Consider the following 18826-nt stretch of genomic DNA (forward strand, 5'->3'; position numbering starts at 1 on the left):
GGCCACAGAGATCCTGCAGGGTTACAGCCAGGTGTTGCTTGAGGCCTGAGGTCTTGCAGAGACCTCCCTGGCATGTGCAGTCTCTGAATACCTGCAGGTTCAGGGAAGCCTGCAATGCAGGCAGGTGTCCGTGCCTGCTCCTGTAGGCTGAAGGAAAACTAGGGGAAGTCTCTTACCCTGGAATATAGAATTTGGGTGACCTGTTTCATGCAGCAATGAGATTTTTTTTAAATTTTTTATTTACAGCGTGGTAACAGGCCCTTCCGGCCCAACGAGTCCATGCTGCCCACTTTACCCGTAAGTCTTTGGAACGTGGGAGGAAACCGGAGCACCCGGAGGAAACCCATGCAGACACGGGAGAATGTACAAACTTCTTACAGACAGTGACGGGAATCGAACCCCGATCGCTGGCGCTGTAATAGCATTGCGAGATGTGGCAGAGAACAGCAGCACCAGTCTGGAATGATTCTGAGCTACAAAACCGCAAATGACCATGATCCTAACTTCCATCAGCAAGTTATTCAGGGTACACCAGAGACTGAATTTAAGCTCACAGGAAGTCAGCGAGGACAAAGAATGCTGTGAGAGTATTGGCCTTTTAAATTAGCATGGTTTCAGGAGAAAAAAAAGTGAGACGAAATAAAAAACAAAGTGCTGGAAATACCCAAAAGATCAGGGAGGAGAGTAACAACAGGGTCCAGGGCCCTTCACTAGAATGCCCCCATCCCACCAGGATGTTTGGAACTTTTTTTTTATTTTCTCACATGGGTGCCAGGTGATGCCCAAATAACCCATGAGATGGTAGTAATGAGCCACCTTATATAGTCCATGTGGAAATACTCCCACTGTTGCTGGGTAGGTAACATAAGGTTTTGTGTTTGGACATCATGCCAGACAGAAAAGTGTAATGCAATACTACAGTTCTACAGTACTAACTTGTCATTTACTGTCTAGACTAATGGCCACACTGTTTGTTGCTACATAGATATTTCCACAGAAAAGAAGCTACTTTGATCTACAGCAGGCAAATCTCAGCTGTACTCAAAACAGTGAAATTTATTTTGCTTTCCAACCCTGACATCTTTCAATCAACAATTCAAAAAAGTGTTGGGCTCAATAAGGGCAATCACAAAACTACTGAATTGTCATGCAAATCCATTTGGTTTTGAAATGGAAGACAATCTGTCAACCTTACCCAGCCTGGCCTTTACGTGACTCTGGACCCAACCATGTGGCTGACTTTAAAATATATCCTCAATCCAGAGACAATCAGGGATGGACAATGAGTGACACCAACTCCCATGAATGAATACAAAAATAAAATTACCCACAAAGTCATCTCTCTAATCCCTACACCAGCTCCAGCACCTCTCTCCTTACCCCAAAAATGACCCATGATAATGCAGTCAAGCTGCAAATGACAGTGGGACTGCTGGCTGACTTAGATCACTCAGCCCTCTGCTCTCTCCAACATAGGACCCACAAAACCAATTATAGCCCAAGCCCTTTTTCCACCTCAAGTCAAACCAGCTAGTCATCAAATTAAACCTAGAAATTTCTCAACACCCAGGTTAGTTCCACTAAAGGACAGGATATTTAGCAATCCTCATGTAGGTCTGGCAGGCAGGCAGGCAGTAGTTTAATTAGTAATTGGAGAGTCTGAACTTTCCTAGCTAGATTACGAATCAAATGATTCTGAGATAACGGAGAAACCGAACCCTGGGTTAATCATTAACTTGGGTAAAGATGGGGTGGAGGAGCCATGTCAAGCTTTAACTGGACTGTGTCAATGCCCCTTCTCTTCTCTTCCCCCCCCCCACCCCCCCAAATAATCTGTCACTGTTTAAGACAGGCATTCCACAAGAATGAACAGAAGTAAACATAAAAATGTTAATCATAAACTCCTGTAACTGGAAGACTGGTTGGCAGTTGTGTTGCAACATTCATCTACTAACCTCTGGGTTTATGCCCAGACCCAAGATTAAAGTCCCCTGTCTGCTGGTTACAGGAGCTGTGTGCAAAATGAGCCTGTGGCAGTTTTCATCCAGTTCATACAGGAACAAAAACTGACTGAATTTGTCAGACTAATTTGGGAGGCTATAAAACTGCTGCTTCAACTGAAAATATCAGTGCAGTGTCACTGCAGCTGTATGCTGCACCCAAAGTATGCAATATCTGATTAGCATAATAAACCTGTTGGACATTTCAGCCAAGTTGTTCTGCACCTGTTCTTGACCATCTGGACACTGCAACCAATTTTGCTGAACCTGCTCTGGGCCTTCAAGTGTTCTATATCTCAACTAAACCTTCTGGATTTTACACCCTTGTCATGCTGTTCCAGACTTTCAGAAAGCTACATCCAAAGTATTTTGTATTCCTTTTCAAGGCCTTCTGGACATTGGGCTAACAGCTGATTTGTGGAAAGTTCCATCCTCATGCTTACTACCCTTTACCTCAAGCCCTATATTCTTATAATGGCAATAGTGCTGCATACTAAAGGACACAGTGCAGGTTACACAGTGAAAGTTATCGATCTCAGCGGCACCACTGTGGTGAAGAACCAGCATGGGAAAGCTGAATGCAAGTGAAACACATCATGTCAGCTGATTGTACAAGGGATGGGAGAGCTACAGGTGGGTCAATCTAACCGTCTAAGTGCTGGGATAGTGTTCATCACAAGGCCAAGGCGAGGGCTAGAAAGGAGTTATATCAAGCAAAACTATTATCCAGGATCCAAAAAAATTCTCAATCCCATGGGTTTCCACATTCCATATGTAATTAAGACACCACAAAACATAAAAGGCAGTTTCACACCTGGGTGGTGGTGATGCTGGAGCCACGTCCGACACAGCTGCAACGCCAGCGATGCATTTAATTTGTGATGGTCTCCTGCCAAACCCAAACTCAGCTTCTCCCCCTCAAACTGGAAGTCCTCCAGATCTGGACACAGGTTCAGTGAACACTGGGAAAAGAAGAATTCAGAAGGAGCTCATTATTCACAGTGACTGCCCTCCAATTAATCTCAACTACCAAGTCCCTCATGGTCAAACATCACCAGATTGTCGAGTTTAACAGGTCAATTGGATGAGGAGGCAGGTTGCCCCAAAGTGTCACTTTTCAAATGGTATCACCATCATGTGGAAGACACAGCAACTAAGCTGTGCACTCAACAAGCTTCCACAAACAGCAGTGTGAAAATCGCCAGCTAATCTATTCAAGCAATGATGAATATGGGCTGAATATCTACTTTGAAATAATTGATGTCCACCTGGGAGCTGATAAGGGCTTGATTAAACATTCCATCTAAGAGACAACATCTCTCTCAGTACTATATTAGAGCATTAGTCGACACTTTTGCTCGAAGCTTTGATATCGGATCCAAATTTACCTCTGACAGTGAGAGCACTAACCACTGAGGTGCAGCTCACAATTAGGTGAAAGCTGCAGCCTGTAAACATTGTAGCATGCTGAAGCATGAAAGAGACAGCCCATTCTTAGGGTACAACCAGTAAATAAGGAACACTGATCAAGTACATATTAACAGAAGGGCTGTCGTAACAGGCTTCAGCAATCTGAACAAGGGAAGGGAAGTTGGAGGTCAGTGATGGGATACCCATTCCTTCCGAAATCCATAACTGACACAACAAAATGAATAATAGTATGCAAAGCAAGTGTAGGATCAGACTGGATGGCATTGGACCCCATGGTAAAAATAGACTGCATGTCTGGGCCACCGCAGACCAATAAAAGGAACCATTGATAGCCCCTAGAAAGAACTAGGGAATGGGAAATTTTTTTTGCATTCTGAGAGACACAAACCCTTATTGTACAAGGGCACTTTGAGGTGTCAGCAGAGGGAGATGATACCATCTTTAGCTGCTGCGTCAGTGACCTTCTTTCCATCACAAGGGATGTTCCCTGATGATTGCAACGTTCAGTTCCATTCACAACTTTGCAACAAATGAAACAGCCTTTGCCTCCATCCAGCAAGATCTAGATAACATTCAGGCATGAGTTAATAAGTGGCAAGTAACATTCATGCCAAAAATTACCAGGCAATGGACACCTCCAATAAGAGGGAGTCTAGCGATCTACATTTGTCATTCAATGGCATTGCCATCGTTGAGTCCCCCACCATAAATACCTCAAGGGTCACTATTCATTAAAAACTCAACTGGACCAGCCATATAAATAACTTGGCTGCGAGGGCAGGTTAGAGGTTGGTATCCTGCAATGAGTGAATTGCCTTCTGATATTCCAAGGCCTTTCAGCCATCTACAAGGCACAAGTCAGGAGCATGATGGAATACTCCCCACCTGACTGGATAAGTGCAGTGCCAGCAACTCTCAAGAAGCTTGAGCCCGTTCCAGGACAAACCAGTCCAACACCCTGAATGTTTGTTCCCTCCACAGTGTGTATCATCTACAAAATACATTCCAATTACTCACCCTGGCTACTCCTGACAGCACCTCCCAAACCCACTACCCTGACCACCAAGATGGACAAGAGCAAAGGCTATTCCAACACCTGAAGGTTCCCTCCAACTAGCACACAATCCTGATTTAGAAATATATCGCCTGTCCATCACTGCTGGATCTAAATCCTGGAGATCTCTACTGTGGAAAAAATACCTTCACTAGAAGGATTGCAGTAGTTCCAGGCTGCCGTTTACCACTATCTTGTCAAAGGCAGTTAGAAATGGGCAGTAAATTCTGACCTTGCCAGCAAAAATGAATCCCAACCACTCCAAATTTTACTTACTCCGATCTCTTTTGCTCTTTCAACAAGGACAGCCATTGGCCCACTGGGCTGTGGAACTGTGAATGCAGGAACCCCCGGCTGGAAAACAAAAGGAAAACATGATAGTTTACCCTAGTATTACAAAGCAATGAAACCCACAAAAGGGGAGGAAATGGTGAAGGTTAAGGAGGAAAGAATGGACATTTACTTAGCATCTGAGGACGTTCTAAATTGTTCCATGCAAGAGTTTTTTTTTTGAGGAAAGTCAAAAGGCCAAACATCCAATAATCCCAAAAGCGGTTTTTAACATCTTAAATTAAATGGTGTTCAGTAGAAGAGATTCTCAGCTTTCAAAGAGTCAGCTCTCATTGGACGCTCAAACCTGTAGGGCAACTGTGTGAGTGGGACTGGAGGAATCATGTGACTATCACCTTCAAGATATTTAATTTACTTGTAAGGAGATCGGCCTGATAGCTGCTTCCTTTTACCTTGAATATTCCTCCTTTCTGCCATGCAATCTTCTCCATGGTGTCTCCTAGGATACTGACGTGATCAATCCCCAGTGATGACACTCCACACACTATGGGTTGTCTAAACATTTCAAACAAACAGATAAGGAGAACATGTCAGGGTTAATGAGACAGACTAATTACCAAGCACAGTTGTACTTGGATCTTCAATAGTAGGTGAGAAAGAAGAGGGCCACAGGTTGGTGCTGGACAAAACAATCAACACAAACACATCCCTGAGCAAACTGAAATTCATTACCTGATTATATTGGTACAATCATAAGCTCCACCGATCCCGACTTCTAATATTGTGACGTCAACCTAAAGGAACATAAGTAGTAATACTTAGAAATTGAGGGTTTTGTTTTATAGTATATTATCCCCATAAATATTAGTAAATAACAGTTGCATCAACAAATGGACACACATCAGACTTCAAGACTACTCTCACCTTCTCCCTACTAAATATCTTACCTTTTCATGCAAGAAGATGTGGAAAGCCAGGATGGTGAGAAACCGAAAGTATGCAGGCATGGTCCCGGAGTCGCTGTCCTAGGTACAGCATCAAAATTTGGGGGGAGGGGGAGTGGGGAGGTGGAAAGAACAAGACCATTTAGTGTTGTTTCACATCCCACTCTCCAAGGTATCCAGAAGTCCTTTATTGTAACAGTCACACAAGAGCTTTCATCTCTGAAGGCCTCACAATGCTGTTTAATGCAAATTACATTCTGCAAGTCAAAAATCAGCAATTCAAAGGATTAAGTAGTCATTGCACAAAGGATAACATCACCTAATTTGCAGCAGTGCATCTTTAATGCAATGTATCACCAGCAAAATGCTCTATAGCAACTTGCCAAGGCTTCTGCAACAGAACTACACAAATATACCATCTTCTAATTTTCAAGTGCAGCTGGTACATGGGAACACTGTCACCTACAATTCATAAATCGTTCCAACCTTAATTAATGAATTGCCAATCCTTTTATCATCATTGGATCAAGATCCATAAACATTCTACCTAATCATGGGAATATTTTCAAAATATGATGTGCAATGGTTCATGATAGAACCTTACCACTAATGTGCCAATAGCAACTATGAATGGTTGTTAAATTCCAGACAAGTGAAAATAAAAAAAGGAAACTTAAAGTTTCTCATTGGTGTAGTATATACAACTGCCAATCATCGCAGCACCCTCAATATAGACCCAGAGGCATCCTCCAGCAACAGAAATGTTATGACAGAAACCAATAATTGCAGAAAGACTGAAAAAGCAAATGGAGAAATACACAGATCCTTATCAGACTTACCTTTGTTTCTTCCAATCGATTATACACTTGCCAGAAGTACTTTGTAAAGAGATCTTTGCTGATCGGTTTGCCATTAATCCTAATTCTCTCCCTTACTTGCACCAGGTGTGGGGAACTGTATACAAGAGATGATTAGAACACATCACCTGCAAATAGGCCAACCGAAAAACGCAGTAAGAAAGCTCACGAGCACAGAGCAAAAGCAATGAACCAGACCTGTATTTCCACTGCACTTTTCCCCAATGTTTCAGAATGTTCCAAAGCACTTTACACCTAATGGAGTATTTCTGCAATGTTGTCACTGTTGCTGTAGGAAATGCAGCAACCAATTATCTCACGTCAAGTTCCCACAAATAGCAACATATTAATGACCTAAATCGATTTCTGTATTATGGGTTAAGGGATAGATATTACTCAGGTTTCTGGGAAAACACTCCTGCTCTTCTTGAAAATAATGCCATGGATCCACCCGAGCAAAAGCAGCCTTGGTTTAAAGTTTCACCTGAGAGATGGCACCTCCCACACCACAGCATCCCCTCTGTATGCCAATGGAGCACCAGTCTAGATTTTTGTTTGAAACATCGTACAGGAATGAGAACAGAAAGACAGTGGACCAGAGAAAAGAGAATGGCAGGGCAGGAGTGGGGAGATACAAACGAAATTCAAAATCCAGATAGCAAGAGAAGGGCAGTCAAAAGTACATCAGAGGCAAGAGCATGTGAAAGGGGGTATGAAAAAGAATAAGAGAGATAAAGAAAAGAGGAAAGCACGTGAATGTTTTATAAAACTGCCTTGTGACTCTTTCTAAATAACTATCAGTGTGTAATAGAAAATTGGCACAGGGCATGACAGTGAGATTTTATCATCGCTAACAAACTAGAAAGAATCCATTTTTCAAACTAATTACAGCAACAAGCAACACAATTGTTCAGCTGTTCAGAAACAAGCAACCCCAATCCCATCTGGCAAATCAACACCAAACTCATGATCATTAATGAATCAAGCAAAACTTCAGCCTCACAACATGATCTGTTCATAAAATGAACAGCTTCTATAGACCAACCAGCTCATTTTTCTTTTTTGTTCAGCATCAGCAACGTAGGGGAGGGCAGACTTCTATTTCTGTCATCCTGTATTCATTTCAAACAGGACAGAGAGTTCAAGCTAGATGTAATGTTGACTCTAGACTGCAATCAGGAATGACCTTAATCCCAACTGGTTCAAATGTATGCCCCTTACCGTGCCCAATATGACTATATCTGTTTTCAACACCAACTGAGATTGTCAAGACCAATTTCCAAGAAAAACTTTTGCCCAGGTACCCGAAGAACAAGAGGGAATACCATTATTCGAGGCTAGATTTGAAAGCACAATTCAGAAATGAAATGCTCCGTTTCTAAATTTCTGAAGTCTGTGTACTTCAATAGTTTGCAAGAGGAATGTAGCCATCACTTTAAAAGCTGGATATTTGCAGCTGATTCTCAGCCCAGGGAGAAAACATATTGGAGTCTGATGAGGGAAAAATCCTTTCAAATACATTACTCTGAAGCAGTATTTCTCAATACCCATCAACTAAGCTTTTAATCAATGTCCAACATGTTGGGCAGGCTGAGCAAAGTCTGAGTGCCACTGTAAACACAGATATACAAGTAGGGAACAGGCAGGAAATTGGAGCTGAGACCAATCCAAGATCAGCCATCTCCTTATTAGTTAGCGAACAAAGCTCCAGGGACCATATAGCCTACACCCGGGATGTCTCATGACCCCTTTTTGTCCTACTACTTTCCTTCTCAAGTATACTCCTCCATACCTTATCGTCCTCAAGGGACTCATTTGATCCCCACTGCCTGTCTTTTACCAGACTAGACCCTCACTATCTTTCATCAACCAAGGTTCCATAATCTTGTCAGCCTTGCCCTATTATTTTAGCAGGATATCCAGCCTCTGAGCAGCTCTCATATCAAACAGTATTTATGCACCTGGTTCTGTTATAATAGTTTCTGGTCTATTTTGTCTCTCAAGATATTGATGGTTAGGGAACTGAGCAATGGTAATATCATTAAATGTCGAGGGCAAGTGATTAGACTCTCTCTCACTGGAAATAGTTATGGCCTGCCACTTTTGTCACATGAGTATTATTTACTAATTATTAGCCAATGCCTAAGTGTTTAGGTCTTGCTGCATGTAAACATGAACTGCACCATTTGCTGAAGAGTTGCGAGAGGAACGGAACAGTGCACAATAATCAGAGAACATCCTCACTTCTGACCATATAATGGGAAAGAAGGTTATTGCTGAAGCAGCTAAAGATAGTAGGGCATAGGACACATTGGGCTGAATAACCTCACGTTGCACTCCAAACTTCTGCAATCTGAACTGGCAGGTAGCTGACCAACTTATTGTGGTGATACATTTTTAATAGCCTTTATTATGTGTATAGTTAATTGGTGTTTAAAGCCACCTGCAAAAGGTAATTCAGCCACTCAAGCTATGCACTTAGATCCTGGCCACTCCGTAGATCAATGCCTTTACCTGCCTTTGTTGCATATTCCAATGTAGACATACAGTACCTGACAAAAAAAATTATTTAGCCCCAAGATCAGCATCAGGGCCAATTTATGTCAAACAACCTCCTATACGTAGCCAATGACAACAAAGCAGATTAGTATCAATTAAACCAATATGACCATGACCACATTTGAGTCAGTTAGGCAAGGCAACAGAATCATTTTCACCTTCCAAGAAGGAAAATAATATATTTTATTTCAATATTAAAAGTGGTTTAAAAAGTTGGTATCATTGTGAACCTACTATTTGCCCTCAATAAATCCAGTGGCAGTTTATAGACTTAAGTCGCAATATTTATTCCACTACTTTAATGAAATGGCATCACAGGATATATTCATCAGCTGGCAGACAGTAACAAAAGTATGCCTTCAGCTTGAGGTTACAAATAACCAAGTGCTTACATGCAGGAATGGGGTCTGCAATACCAAAGACCATGAAATTAGCAGTATAAATGCCCCAGAAAAGACAACACAAATCACCCACCCCATCACCTGGAAACATTTTTGGTTTTAACATGTCAGGAGGCACAAGTTCAAAACAAACATAATCTTACCTGTAAAATCCAGTCTTTAATCCATAATTGCGTAATATCTTTTCACAAAATGCACATGTGGAACCCTGTCATAAGCCAAAGAAAATCAAGTCACCAAAGGATGGACAATAAGAGAAACAAAACAAAAAGCATGGATCATTGACTTCCATGATACTGACCTGCAAAATTGTACACAATTACCCCAGTGACCAGGCAAAAAACAATTGTGGATAAGCTCAATGACTTCAACAACTGTGAGGTTAAAAAGCCCGTAAAACTACCTCCCCATCACCTTCTGTCCATGCACACATTTTCCACAGGTTGTCTATTAAAAGGAGGGATTTTTCCTTATTTTCTTTTGCAATTCACTGCAATCATATCATCATTCAGGTCAGCTGTATTACTAGCCTTTCTTCAGTCAAGGCATACCAGTTAGGCTGCAAACCCTCCAAACTTTTTAAAGACTTTGCCACTTAGCAGATCACCATGAGGGTTCATTCAACAATGATTTCCCCCACCCCACCAAATCAAAGCACACTCTTGCACTGATTCCCGTCAGCAGGGAAAAAAAAACAAGATCAGGAATCTTGTCAGGAAATCCAGGGTTTTAAGCCCCCGAATTGGTTCTGGATCAGGATCATCAGGCCAATTAGAACTCCAGCTGGTTCCAGATCATATAAAACCAATACAAATACTGCATGCCACAAAGTTGTATCTATCTATGGTGATTAAGTTGTTTTGAATTTCATTTAAGGACTAACCTTGCCCTTTGTCCCAGTCACATGAATGATGGCAAGCTGGTCCAGTTCTTCAATCTGTCAAATTAAGACACAGGTTATACACTGTTCCAAAAGCACAGGCCAAAGAGGAAAGGAGATGGGGTGGCATTGCTAATCAAGGAAGGTACCAGAGTAGTGCTGAGATGTAATATAAATGCAGCAGATAGTGATGTGGGATCAGATTGTGTTGAAATCATGACTAGCAGAATACAGGTGGCCATAATCTATGGACCCTCAAAATGTGACCTCTCAATACATCAGAGCAAAGTGGGGAAACATTAAGGACACGTTTGAAGGGAACTGCAATATCATGGGAGATTTTAATCTACATATTGGTTGGACAAACCAAACTGGCTAGGGTATCGTAGAAGAAGAATTTGTCGAATTCATCAGAGATTGCTTTTTATAGCAGTACATTGCAGAGCCCATTGAGGAAAGGATATTTTAGATTTAGTGTTGTCTAACGTGGATTAATAAGGAAGCTAGTGGTTAAAGGTTCCCAAGGAAGTAGCAACCTCAATATGATAGAATTCCAAATGCAGTTTGAAGATGAATATAGGTCCATAACCAGTGTCTTCAATTTAAGTAAGGGCAATTATAATGGCATGAGGGAAGAGTTGTCCAAGATAGAAGGGTAAAACAAGTTAAAAGAAAAGTCAGTAGAGGAACAGAAGCAGATATGCAAACAACTGGTTGAAAATGCTCAGCAAGAGTTTATCCTAATTAAAAAAAGGGATTGCAAGAGAAAGAAGTCTAATCTATAGTTAAGAAAGGAGGTAAAGGATAATGTTAAATTGAAAACTAGGGTATACAAAGAGGCAAGAGCTAGTGGTAGATCAGACAACTGGGAAGTTTTTTGGATCCAGCAACAGAAGACTAAAAAGGCTCATAAGAAAGGAGAAAATTAGTTTTAAGAGGAAGCTTGCATGTAGCATAAAAACAAACAGTACTACGGATGTTTAAGTAGGACATCAAGAGAATGAGGCTGGTGAATTAATAACAGCAAACAAAGAAATGACAGCTATGTTGAATACATTTTTTTGCATCAGTCATCACCATGAAGACATTGCTAATATTCCCAAGATATCAGATGGGCTCATTTCAAATAACACGATGGAACTTACAAAAATCCCAATTACAAGGGATAAAGTATTGGGGAAACTCAGGAGGCTAAAGGTAGAAAAGTAGCCAGGACCTCAAGAACTGCACATTAAGGTTTTAAAGGACATAGCTACAGAGATAGTCGACCCATTGGTTGAAATTCTTCATAACTCACTGAATTCTGGGAGGATATCAGAAGATTGGAAAATAGTCAATGTGAGGCAAACTGCATTTTGGCTTTCCTTGCAAAGTGGTTGGAGTTCAAAATTAGGGAGCTTTATTTGCAGTTCGACAAGGTGCTGGTGAGGCCTTATCTGGAATACTGCGGTGTAGTTTTGGTCCCCTTACCTAAAAATATCTATAGTAACATTGAGGCAGTACAAAGCTGATTTCACCAGTTTAATTCCTGAGAAGAGAGGGTTGTCCTAACAAGAGAGACCAAATAGTTTATATCTGTATTTCCCTGGAATTTAGAACAATGAGAGGTGACCTTATACAAACAAATAAGATCCCAAGGTCAGATGTTGGGATATTTTCACTAGTGAGAGTCTTGAACAAGGGAACATAACTACAAGGGGCCAGTCATTTAAAACTGAGATACGTAGGAATTTCTTCTCACAGAGGCCGTGAATCTCTGGAATTCTCTCCCCCCGCAGGTGGTGGAAGCTGGATCAAAGTATTTAAAGTGGAGGTGGATAAATAGAGTCATAGAGTACTACAGCATAGAAACAGGCCCTTTGGGCCACCTAGTCCATGCTACCTGATCTTCTGCCTAGTCCCATCTACCTGCACCCGGACCATATTCCTCCAAACCCCTCCCATCCATGCACCTATCCAAACCTCAGAAATGTTACAATTGAACCCGCAGCTACCACTTCTGCTGGCAGCTCGTTCTATACACGTACCACCCTCTGAGTGAAGAAGTTTCCCCTCAGATTCCCCATAAGTACTTCAACTTTCACCCTAAACCTATGTCCTCCAGTTCTAGTCTCACCCAACCTTAGGGGAAAACACCTGCATGCAAATATTTGATAGATCAAGGAAAAGAGGGGTGTGTATAAATGGCATGGAAGAGGAGTTCAGACCAGCATAGATCAGCCATGGTCATATTAAATGATGGTGCAGGCTTGAAGCTCCTGATGGCCTATGCCTGTTCCTATTTTCTTGGGTTCAAAACTAAATTGTTCCATGAAAACAAGAGCTCAATCACATCACTCATGGAAACATTCTGGTCAGGATCTGCTGGATCGCAGCTTACGTTATCTTTCATTTACTCCACCCAAACTGAAGTTGCTGATTCTGCAAGATCTATCATTTAAAAAGCTATTCTTTGCATGAGAATCTAGAAAGTGATTGCCCATGGATATACACCCAATGACTTCTCAGAACTATACACTTTCCAGCAAAAGTAGAAAACCCTGGTTAATTTTCCCCTCTTCAAACACTAGAGAAACTGAGACCACTGCCCTGGCTGAGGTCCCTCACATGCATTGGTTGCTACCTTCTTTCTATCACCCTTCCATAACACACCACACTGCTTAGTTCTAAGGAGGAACGATCAAAACACATGCAAAATCAACAAAGTGGATCCAACTGCTTAATCCTTCCACAGGCCAACGGGTGAAGTGGACTCAATGACTGGAAGTCTATCTTTTGGGTGTAGTATATTGATGCTAACAAGCTGAATTTTGCCACTCATCTCAAATGTTTAATTGCTCTTACCATCATGCCAGCTCGTCGTACAAAGGATTTCATTGCTTCCAAACTGCCCTTTGTTTGACCACGCTCCTGCTCCCGACGGATCTGCTCCAAAGTGCTGGCATTGGTCTGCAAGGTGTTCAGTGTCTGTACTACATCCTGGAATTCAACACAAAGGCACAGGGCAACTTAAAGCATGCAATCTCAGGCAAGGAGGTCATTCAGTCCATTTTTAGAAGTTTGTAAGGTTTAAAAAAAGAGACAGTACATGCAGGTCCTCCCCAGGTTACGAGCATGTGACTTATGGACACCCTAGTGTTTGGGAGACTGGTAGGATGGATCTGAGAGCTTTTCCACATGCCTCCTCTCCCCACCCAGCACCACTCCGCCACTCTTCCCGGGCCTGCTCACTCTCCTATTACAGCTGTTTCTGCTCATTTCCAACTTACCAATAGTTATAAATAATTCGCAGGAATGGAACCCTGGCGTAACCCAAGGACTGCCTGTACCAGATCCCAGACGACACTCTCAAAAGTAAGATGGAAAGTATGCACAATCTGTTCTCCTTCGTACTGAATACAATGTACCACTTCGTACAGCTTCACTCAAACCAAATAAAGAGCAATTATCACAGAGAAGAACAGCCAAAAATATTACAATCTTCTAACTCAAGGCACCAGAACAATGTAAATCAAAATTCTAGAAAGATGAAATTTTCTTATGATGTCCCAGCTGTACAGTTATAGTTCTAAGCTTCGGTAGAGCATTACAGCACTTGATATCTATCAATCTTTTATTGGAGCTGCTCTTGATAGTATTTTCAACAGCAAATTAAGCGTGTAGTAGAGTCTCATCAGTGACGTAAATACAAGAGGTACATTTTAAAACTAGGAAACTTCAAGTAAAAGATCTTTCTTAGCAATGAAATGGGGAAGAAACCTCAGTGTTAAAGTTGGCTAGTGTAATTTGCCTCAAACATGGCCCAAAATGCACAATGCTCCTAGCTGTTAACACAAAAGAATGTGGTCATGATATATTTATTTTGAATTAATCTGGTTTAATGCCGAGCCATTCTGATCAGGAAAACCCTGCATTGTTCTTTACCGGTGTATGGTTCATGGGCATCCTTTAGCATTGAGGAAGTGAAGGGTTAAGAATTGCAACCATACCTATAACTGGTAAACAAAATATATATATATGCATTTACATTTCTCTAGCAAGGACTAGCAAGCTGCTGACCCACTAGTTAGGTTGGAATGTTAAGTATGTTAACTGTCTTTGTTTCGGGTAACGGACCATTCCGATATGTCAGACGGTGGCGATACTGGGTGTAATTAACATCGAGGTGAAGGCTTGGTCTGAACAATGAAGGGTGATACCTGCCTTTGAATGCCTTGATTATAACTCAATTATACTAAGACAAGAGGTGTGATAGCTGTCTCGGGATCTCTATAGCTTGACCGAAACTCGCAGCACCGTTTGCATGGGACATGCGTGACGATTCCTGTATAAATGTCTGTCTGCCCTTTGTGCGGGGAGAACTCGGGTTGCGACTCTTAGTGAGTGCTGAAGAGAATTCTCCTAGCGGTGCACTGCTAATAAAGGTATTTGTTCGAATCGACCTCGTGGCACTGTGTTACTTACAGCGGACAGAAGGGGAAAATTAATTTCAGGACAACAGCATCATATGCAAGTGCCCAAGCTTCATATACAGGCCTACAATATTGTGTTTTGGCAGGATGTTCAACCATGTGGGTCCTCATACATTCGTTATATATGGGATCAATGGATGCCAATCAAAGGTGAAACAATCCATTGGCAGCACAGCCCACCCCCCCATCAACACAAGCACAGCTTTTAAACTATCACAGTCACAGGATAACTGTAAAAGAAATTCAGTGGCGGTGCTAGTGGTAGTGGAGTCAAGAGAGAAGCTGGGGAGCTTATACCTAAAAGGTGTCAGGAAACAAGTGTCCCGGCTACTTCTGCCACTGCAAAAGAATGGAGGTCTATCTGACAGACTCCCAAATTGCCAAATACAGAGAGAAACAAGTGGTTAAATAAATTAATTTAAATACGTTTGAAATATGATCTTTAATGTTGCAATGTAAATATAAAGGAAGCCCTTGTATTCATCATTGGTCCACTCTAAATTAACTCATCTGGTTAGGGCACGGGAACTGGCTGGTAGTCCATTCTTGATTCACATCAATAATCCCAGTTGTAAAGCAGGGATACTGGCCATCAAAAATCACACTGAGTGAGGGAATCGATGGGCAGCCAGCAACCTTGCAATCGAGCCGTCACCTTCATGACCATAGTGATTCCAAGTTCAGGAATATCCAAATGTAACTCAAGGCTGGATTTTTACATTCTCTTCTGACACTCTCTTTCACACCCCTCCATCCCATGTCACCAAAGGGGATATGCCTTTAGATACATGTCTGCTTTTCACCAATCTTTCCTTTATCAATTTTGCTTCTGCTTCTCAATGTATTGTGGGAAAAGTTCTCTTTGTTACAAGGGGTTTTATCAATTACTATTGTTGGAAACTGTTTTTGCTCCGTGCCATGATAAATCACAAATACAACACAGAACAAGATTATTAAATATTCTTCTCAAGCAAGCCAGAGGAGTTTGTTGTTTCATTTTTATCTCACAGGGAACTGGCCTACTATCTATACTTGGCACCTCACCAACAGTCAGTGTACACAGTATAAATCTCTACTTCCCAAGGGAAAGAATGACGGAAGCAAAATGACACAGAAAATGGCTTTGGGACTAGCCCCCAAATAACCCACCTGTGTAAAGCAGGCAATGTGAAATAGTTTACAGGCAGGAACACTGACCCACCAACTTTTGGAAAAAAAACTGCATACCGCTTTTTATACAAGTTTACTGCAAGAGAAAACAACCCAGAAGGGAATCGAATCCTGTCTACATCGCGACCACCTGTCAAAGCTTCCTCTGCGGATCATTAAAAGAATAAACAGGGGTTTGTTCCTGAACGTTTGGGGAAGCATCTGCTCTAATTACCCCCAGGCCTCCTCCAACCCAATTAGCTGGCGAACTGTGCCAAGTTCAGCTCATCTTGGCGGGAAAGTGCGGACTCCCTCATCCGCCGCTCTGAAGTGTGACTTGGTCTCCAAGCGGCTCCGCACCCTCCTGAGCAGCCACCCCCCACTCCAAATATCCCCAGGACCCGTTCCAAGGCCGCTTGCACCGCTACTGGACACCCCCCCCCCGCCTTCACCCCAAAACCTTCTTCCACCCCCAACATGGAAGCCCCCGGCCGTGCGTGTAGGTCCACCTTGTCCTGACTCGAATGACTCAACCCTGGGTCTCATCGTCCCACTCCCCGAGTCCCGGTCCACGTCCCACTCCCCGACCCCGACCCCGACCCTCCCCCCCGACCCCGACCCGGTCCCCCCCGACCCTGACCCGGGTCCCGGTCCCCCCCGACCCTGACCCTTGGGCCCCTGTGGCGCTTCTGTCAGTCCCATGTGCGGCGGTCGGGCTCACCTGATAATCCATGCCGGGCATGTGGAGGGCCGCCTTGGTGGGGGCCGTGCTGTAGTTTGGCGCCCAGGCGCTGATTGAACTACCGAGCACCGCCCCTTTCCTCTTCTCCTCAGGAATTACACACCGCCTCACAGCCTTCAGCAGGGCGCGGAAGAGCCGCGCCATCGTGAGCCGCACCGGGGAACACGTGGCTCTCCCTCCCTCCACCCCTGACCTCTGCCCTACTGGCACGCAGTTGAACGTCAACCTCTACCGCGCCATCTTTGATGCTGGCAACCTTTCTTGCCTCCCCCTTGCTGTCTGTAAACTTAAGTAATCGGTGTCCTCGCATTCAATGTTTCCTTCATCGCTGACCCCGACTTATCAGTATTAGTACTAATATAAATAACTAATACTGGCCTATCATCTAGCTCTACAGTAAGAAGAGAAAAAGCTGGAAGTACTTAGCAGATCAGGCATGCATCCGTGGAATGAGAAAGCAATGTTTCAGCAGAACTGGTAAAGGGAGAAAGTTAGTTTTAAATTGCAGGGAAGGAGGTGAGGGGAGGAAGGAACGATTATGCAAAGGGTATATCTGAGAGGTTTGCTGAGGGATGAGTTGTTAAAGGGACATTTAGAGGGTGAGAGAAGCGTGATGCGTTGTAGATAGGAAGTCAGGGCGTGTTAATAGGAGGGAAACAAACTTAAGCCAATAACACAGGGGGATTACTTACAGCAAGCAAAGTGGACGGTTCTGACATAGAGAAAGTTATCAGAAATCGGTCTATTCAATTTTGAGTCTGGAAGGCTGCAGCGTGGGGGTGGGATGGAGAATTAACTCCTACTCTGACCTGTCTGTGGCCTCCTGCTGTTATAATGAAGAGCAATGCAAGATTGAAGAATGCAACCTCGTCTTCCTTCTGATGCATATTATAGCCTTGCGGAATGCAACATGCCCAGATAGAAAATAAGGTCCCTAAAATTTGCATTGGACCCTTTTATAACAAACAGCAAGAGGCCACAGACAGATAGGTCAGAATGGAAGTTAATTGCTCATCCCACTCCTACATTGCAGCCTTCCAGACTCTTATATTGATTTTTCCAACCTCTGGTAACTCGCTTTATGTCAGAACTGGCTCAACAAAGAGGATTACAGCAGATATACCAGCTGTAATTTCCAAATCACACAGTATCCTGACATGGAAATACATTACCATTCTTTGTCACTGGAGTTAAACCCTGCAACCCCCTACCCACAACATTGTGGTGAAAATTATTACAAGAACTGCAGCAGTTCAAGAGTGCAGTTCACCTACACCTTCAGGATGCATATAGAGATGTGAAATAAAGCTGGTCCTGCTAACACCTGTAACTCGCTGCATTATTCACAGAAGAGGTTAAGTCAATATGTCTCGTGTTACCAAATGTCCTTTCCAATATTCTCTACTGGGAGGTCCTGAGGGGAACAAAGAAATGGCAAATGAACTGAGTAAGTATTTTGTGTCAGTCTTCACTGTGGAAGACACCAGCAACATGCCAGAAATTCAAGTGTCAGGGGATGGAGTGTAGTTGCTATCACTAAGGAGGTGGTGTTTGGGAAGTGGAAAGATCAGAAGGTGGATAAGTCACCTGGACCGGATGGACTACACCACAGGGTTCTGAAAGAGGTAGCTGAAGAGATTGTGTAGACGTTAGTAGTAATCTTTCAAGAATCACTGGAGTCAGGAATAGTTCCAGAGGACTTGAAAAAAATCGCAAATGTCACTCCACTCTAAGGGAGCGAGGCAAAAGACAGGAAATTATAGGTTGGTTAGCCTGACTTCAGTGGTTGGTAAGATTTAAGTCCATTATTAAGGATGAGGTTTCAGGATACTTGGAAGCACATGATAAAACAGGCCAAAATCAGCAGAGTTTCCTTCAGGGGAGATCTTGCCAACAAATCTGTTGGAATTCTTTGAGGAAGCAACAGGCAGGATAGACAGAGAGTCAGCAGATGTTGTTTACTTGGATTTTCAGAAGGCCTTTGACAAGGTGCTGCACATGAGGCTGCTAAACAAAGGAGTCCATGCTATTACAGGAAAGGTACTG

At 42.8% G+C, this 18826-nt stretch overlaps 1 protein-coding gene across 1 annotated transcript in view; it reads right to left on the minus strand.

The window, feature by feature from the left end:
• Nucleotides 1-16968, minus strand: part of fpgs (folylpolyglutamate synthase) — a 36358-nt gene extending 19390 nt beyond the window's left edge. Inside the window, exons 1-10 of the mRNA XM_052037324.1 lie at nucleotides 16760-16968; nucleotides 13262-13396; nucleotides 10421-10474; nucleotides 9681-9745; nucleotides 6560-6674; nucleotides 5724-5801; nucleotides 5509-5570; nucleotides 5229-5331; nucleotides 4762-4839; nucleotides 2815-2962 (exon numbers count right to left, since the gene is read on the minus strand). Of these exons, the coding sequence (XP_051893284.1) occupies nucleotides 2815-2962; nucleotides 4762-4839; nucleotides 5229-5331; nucleotides 5509-5570; nucleotides 5724-5801; nucleotides 6560-6674; nucleotides 9681-9745; nucleotides 10421-10474; nucleotides 13262-13396; nucleotides 16760-16924 (1003 nt within the window). The 5' untranslated portion in view covers nucleotides 16925-16968. The remainder of the gene's footprint in view (nucleotides 1-2814; nucleotides 2963-4761; nucleotides 4840-5228; nucleotides 5332-5508; nucleotides 5571-5723; nucleotides 5802-6559; nucleotides 6675-9680; nucleotides 9746-10420; nucleotides 10475-13261; nucleotides 13397-16759) is intronic.
• Between the last annotated feature and the right edge of the window lie 1858 nt (nucleotides 16969-18826).

This window comes from Pristis pectinata, chromosome 23 (genome assembly GCF_009764475.1).
Source record: "Pristis pectinata isolate sPriPec2 chromosome 23, sPriPec2.1.pri, whole genome shotgun sequence".
NCBI lineage: Eukaryota > Metazoa > Chordata > Chondrichthyes > Rhinopristiformes > Pristidae > Pristis > Pristis pectinata.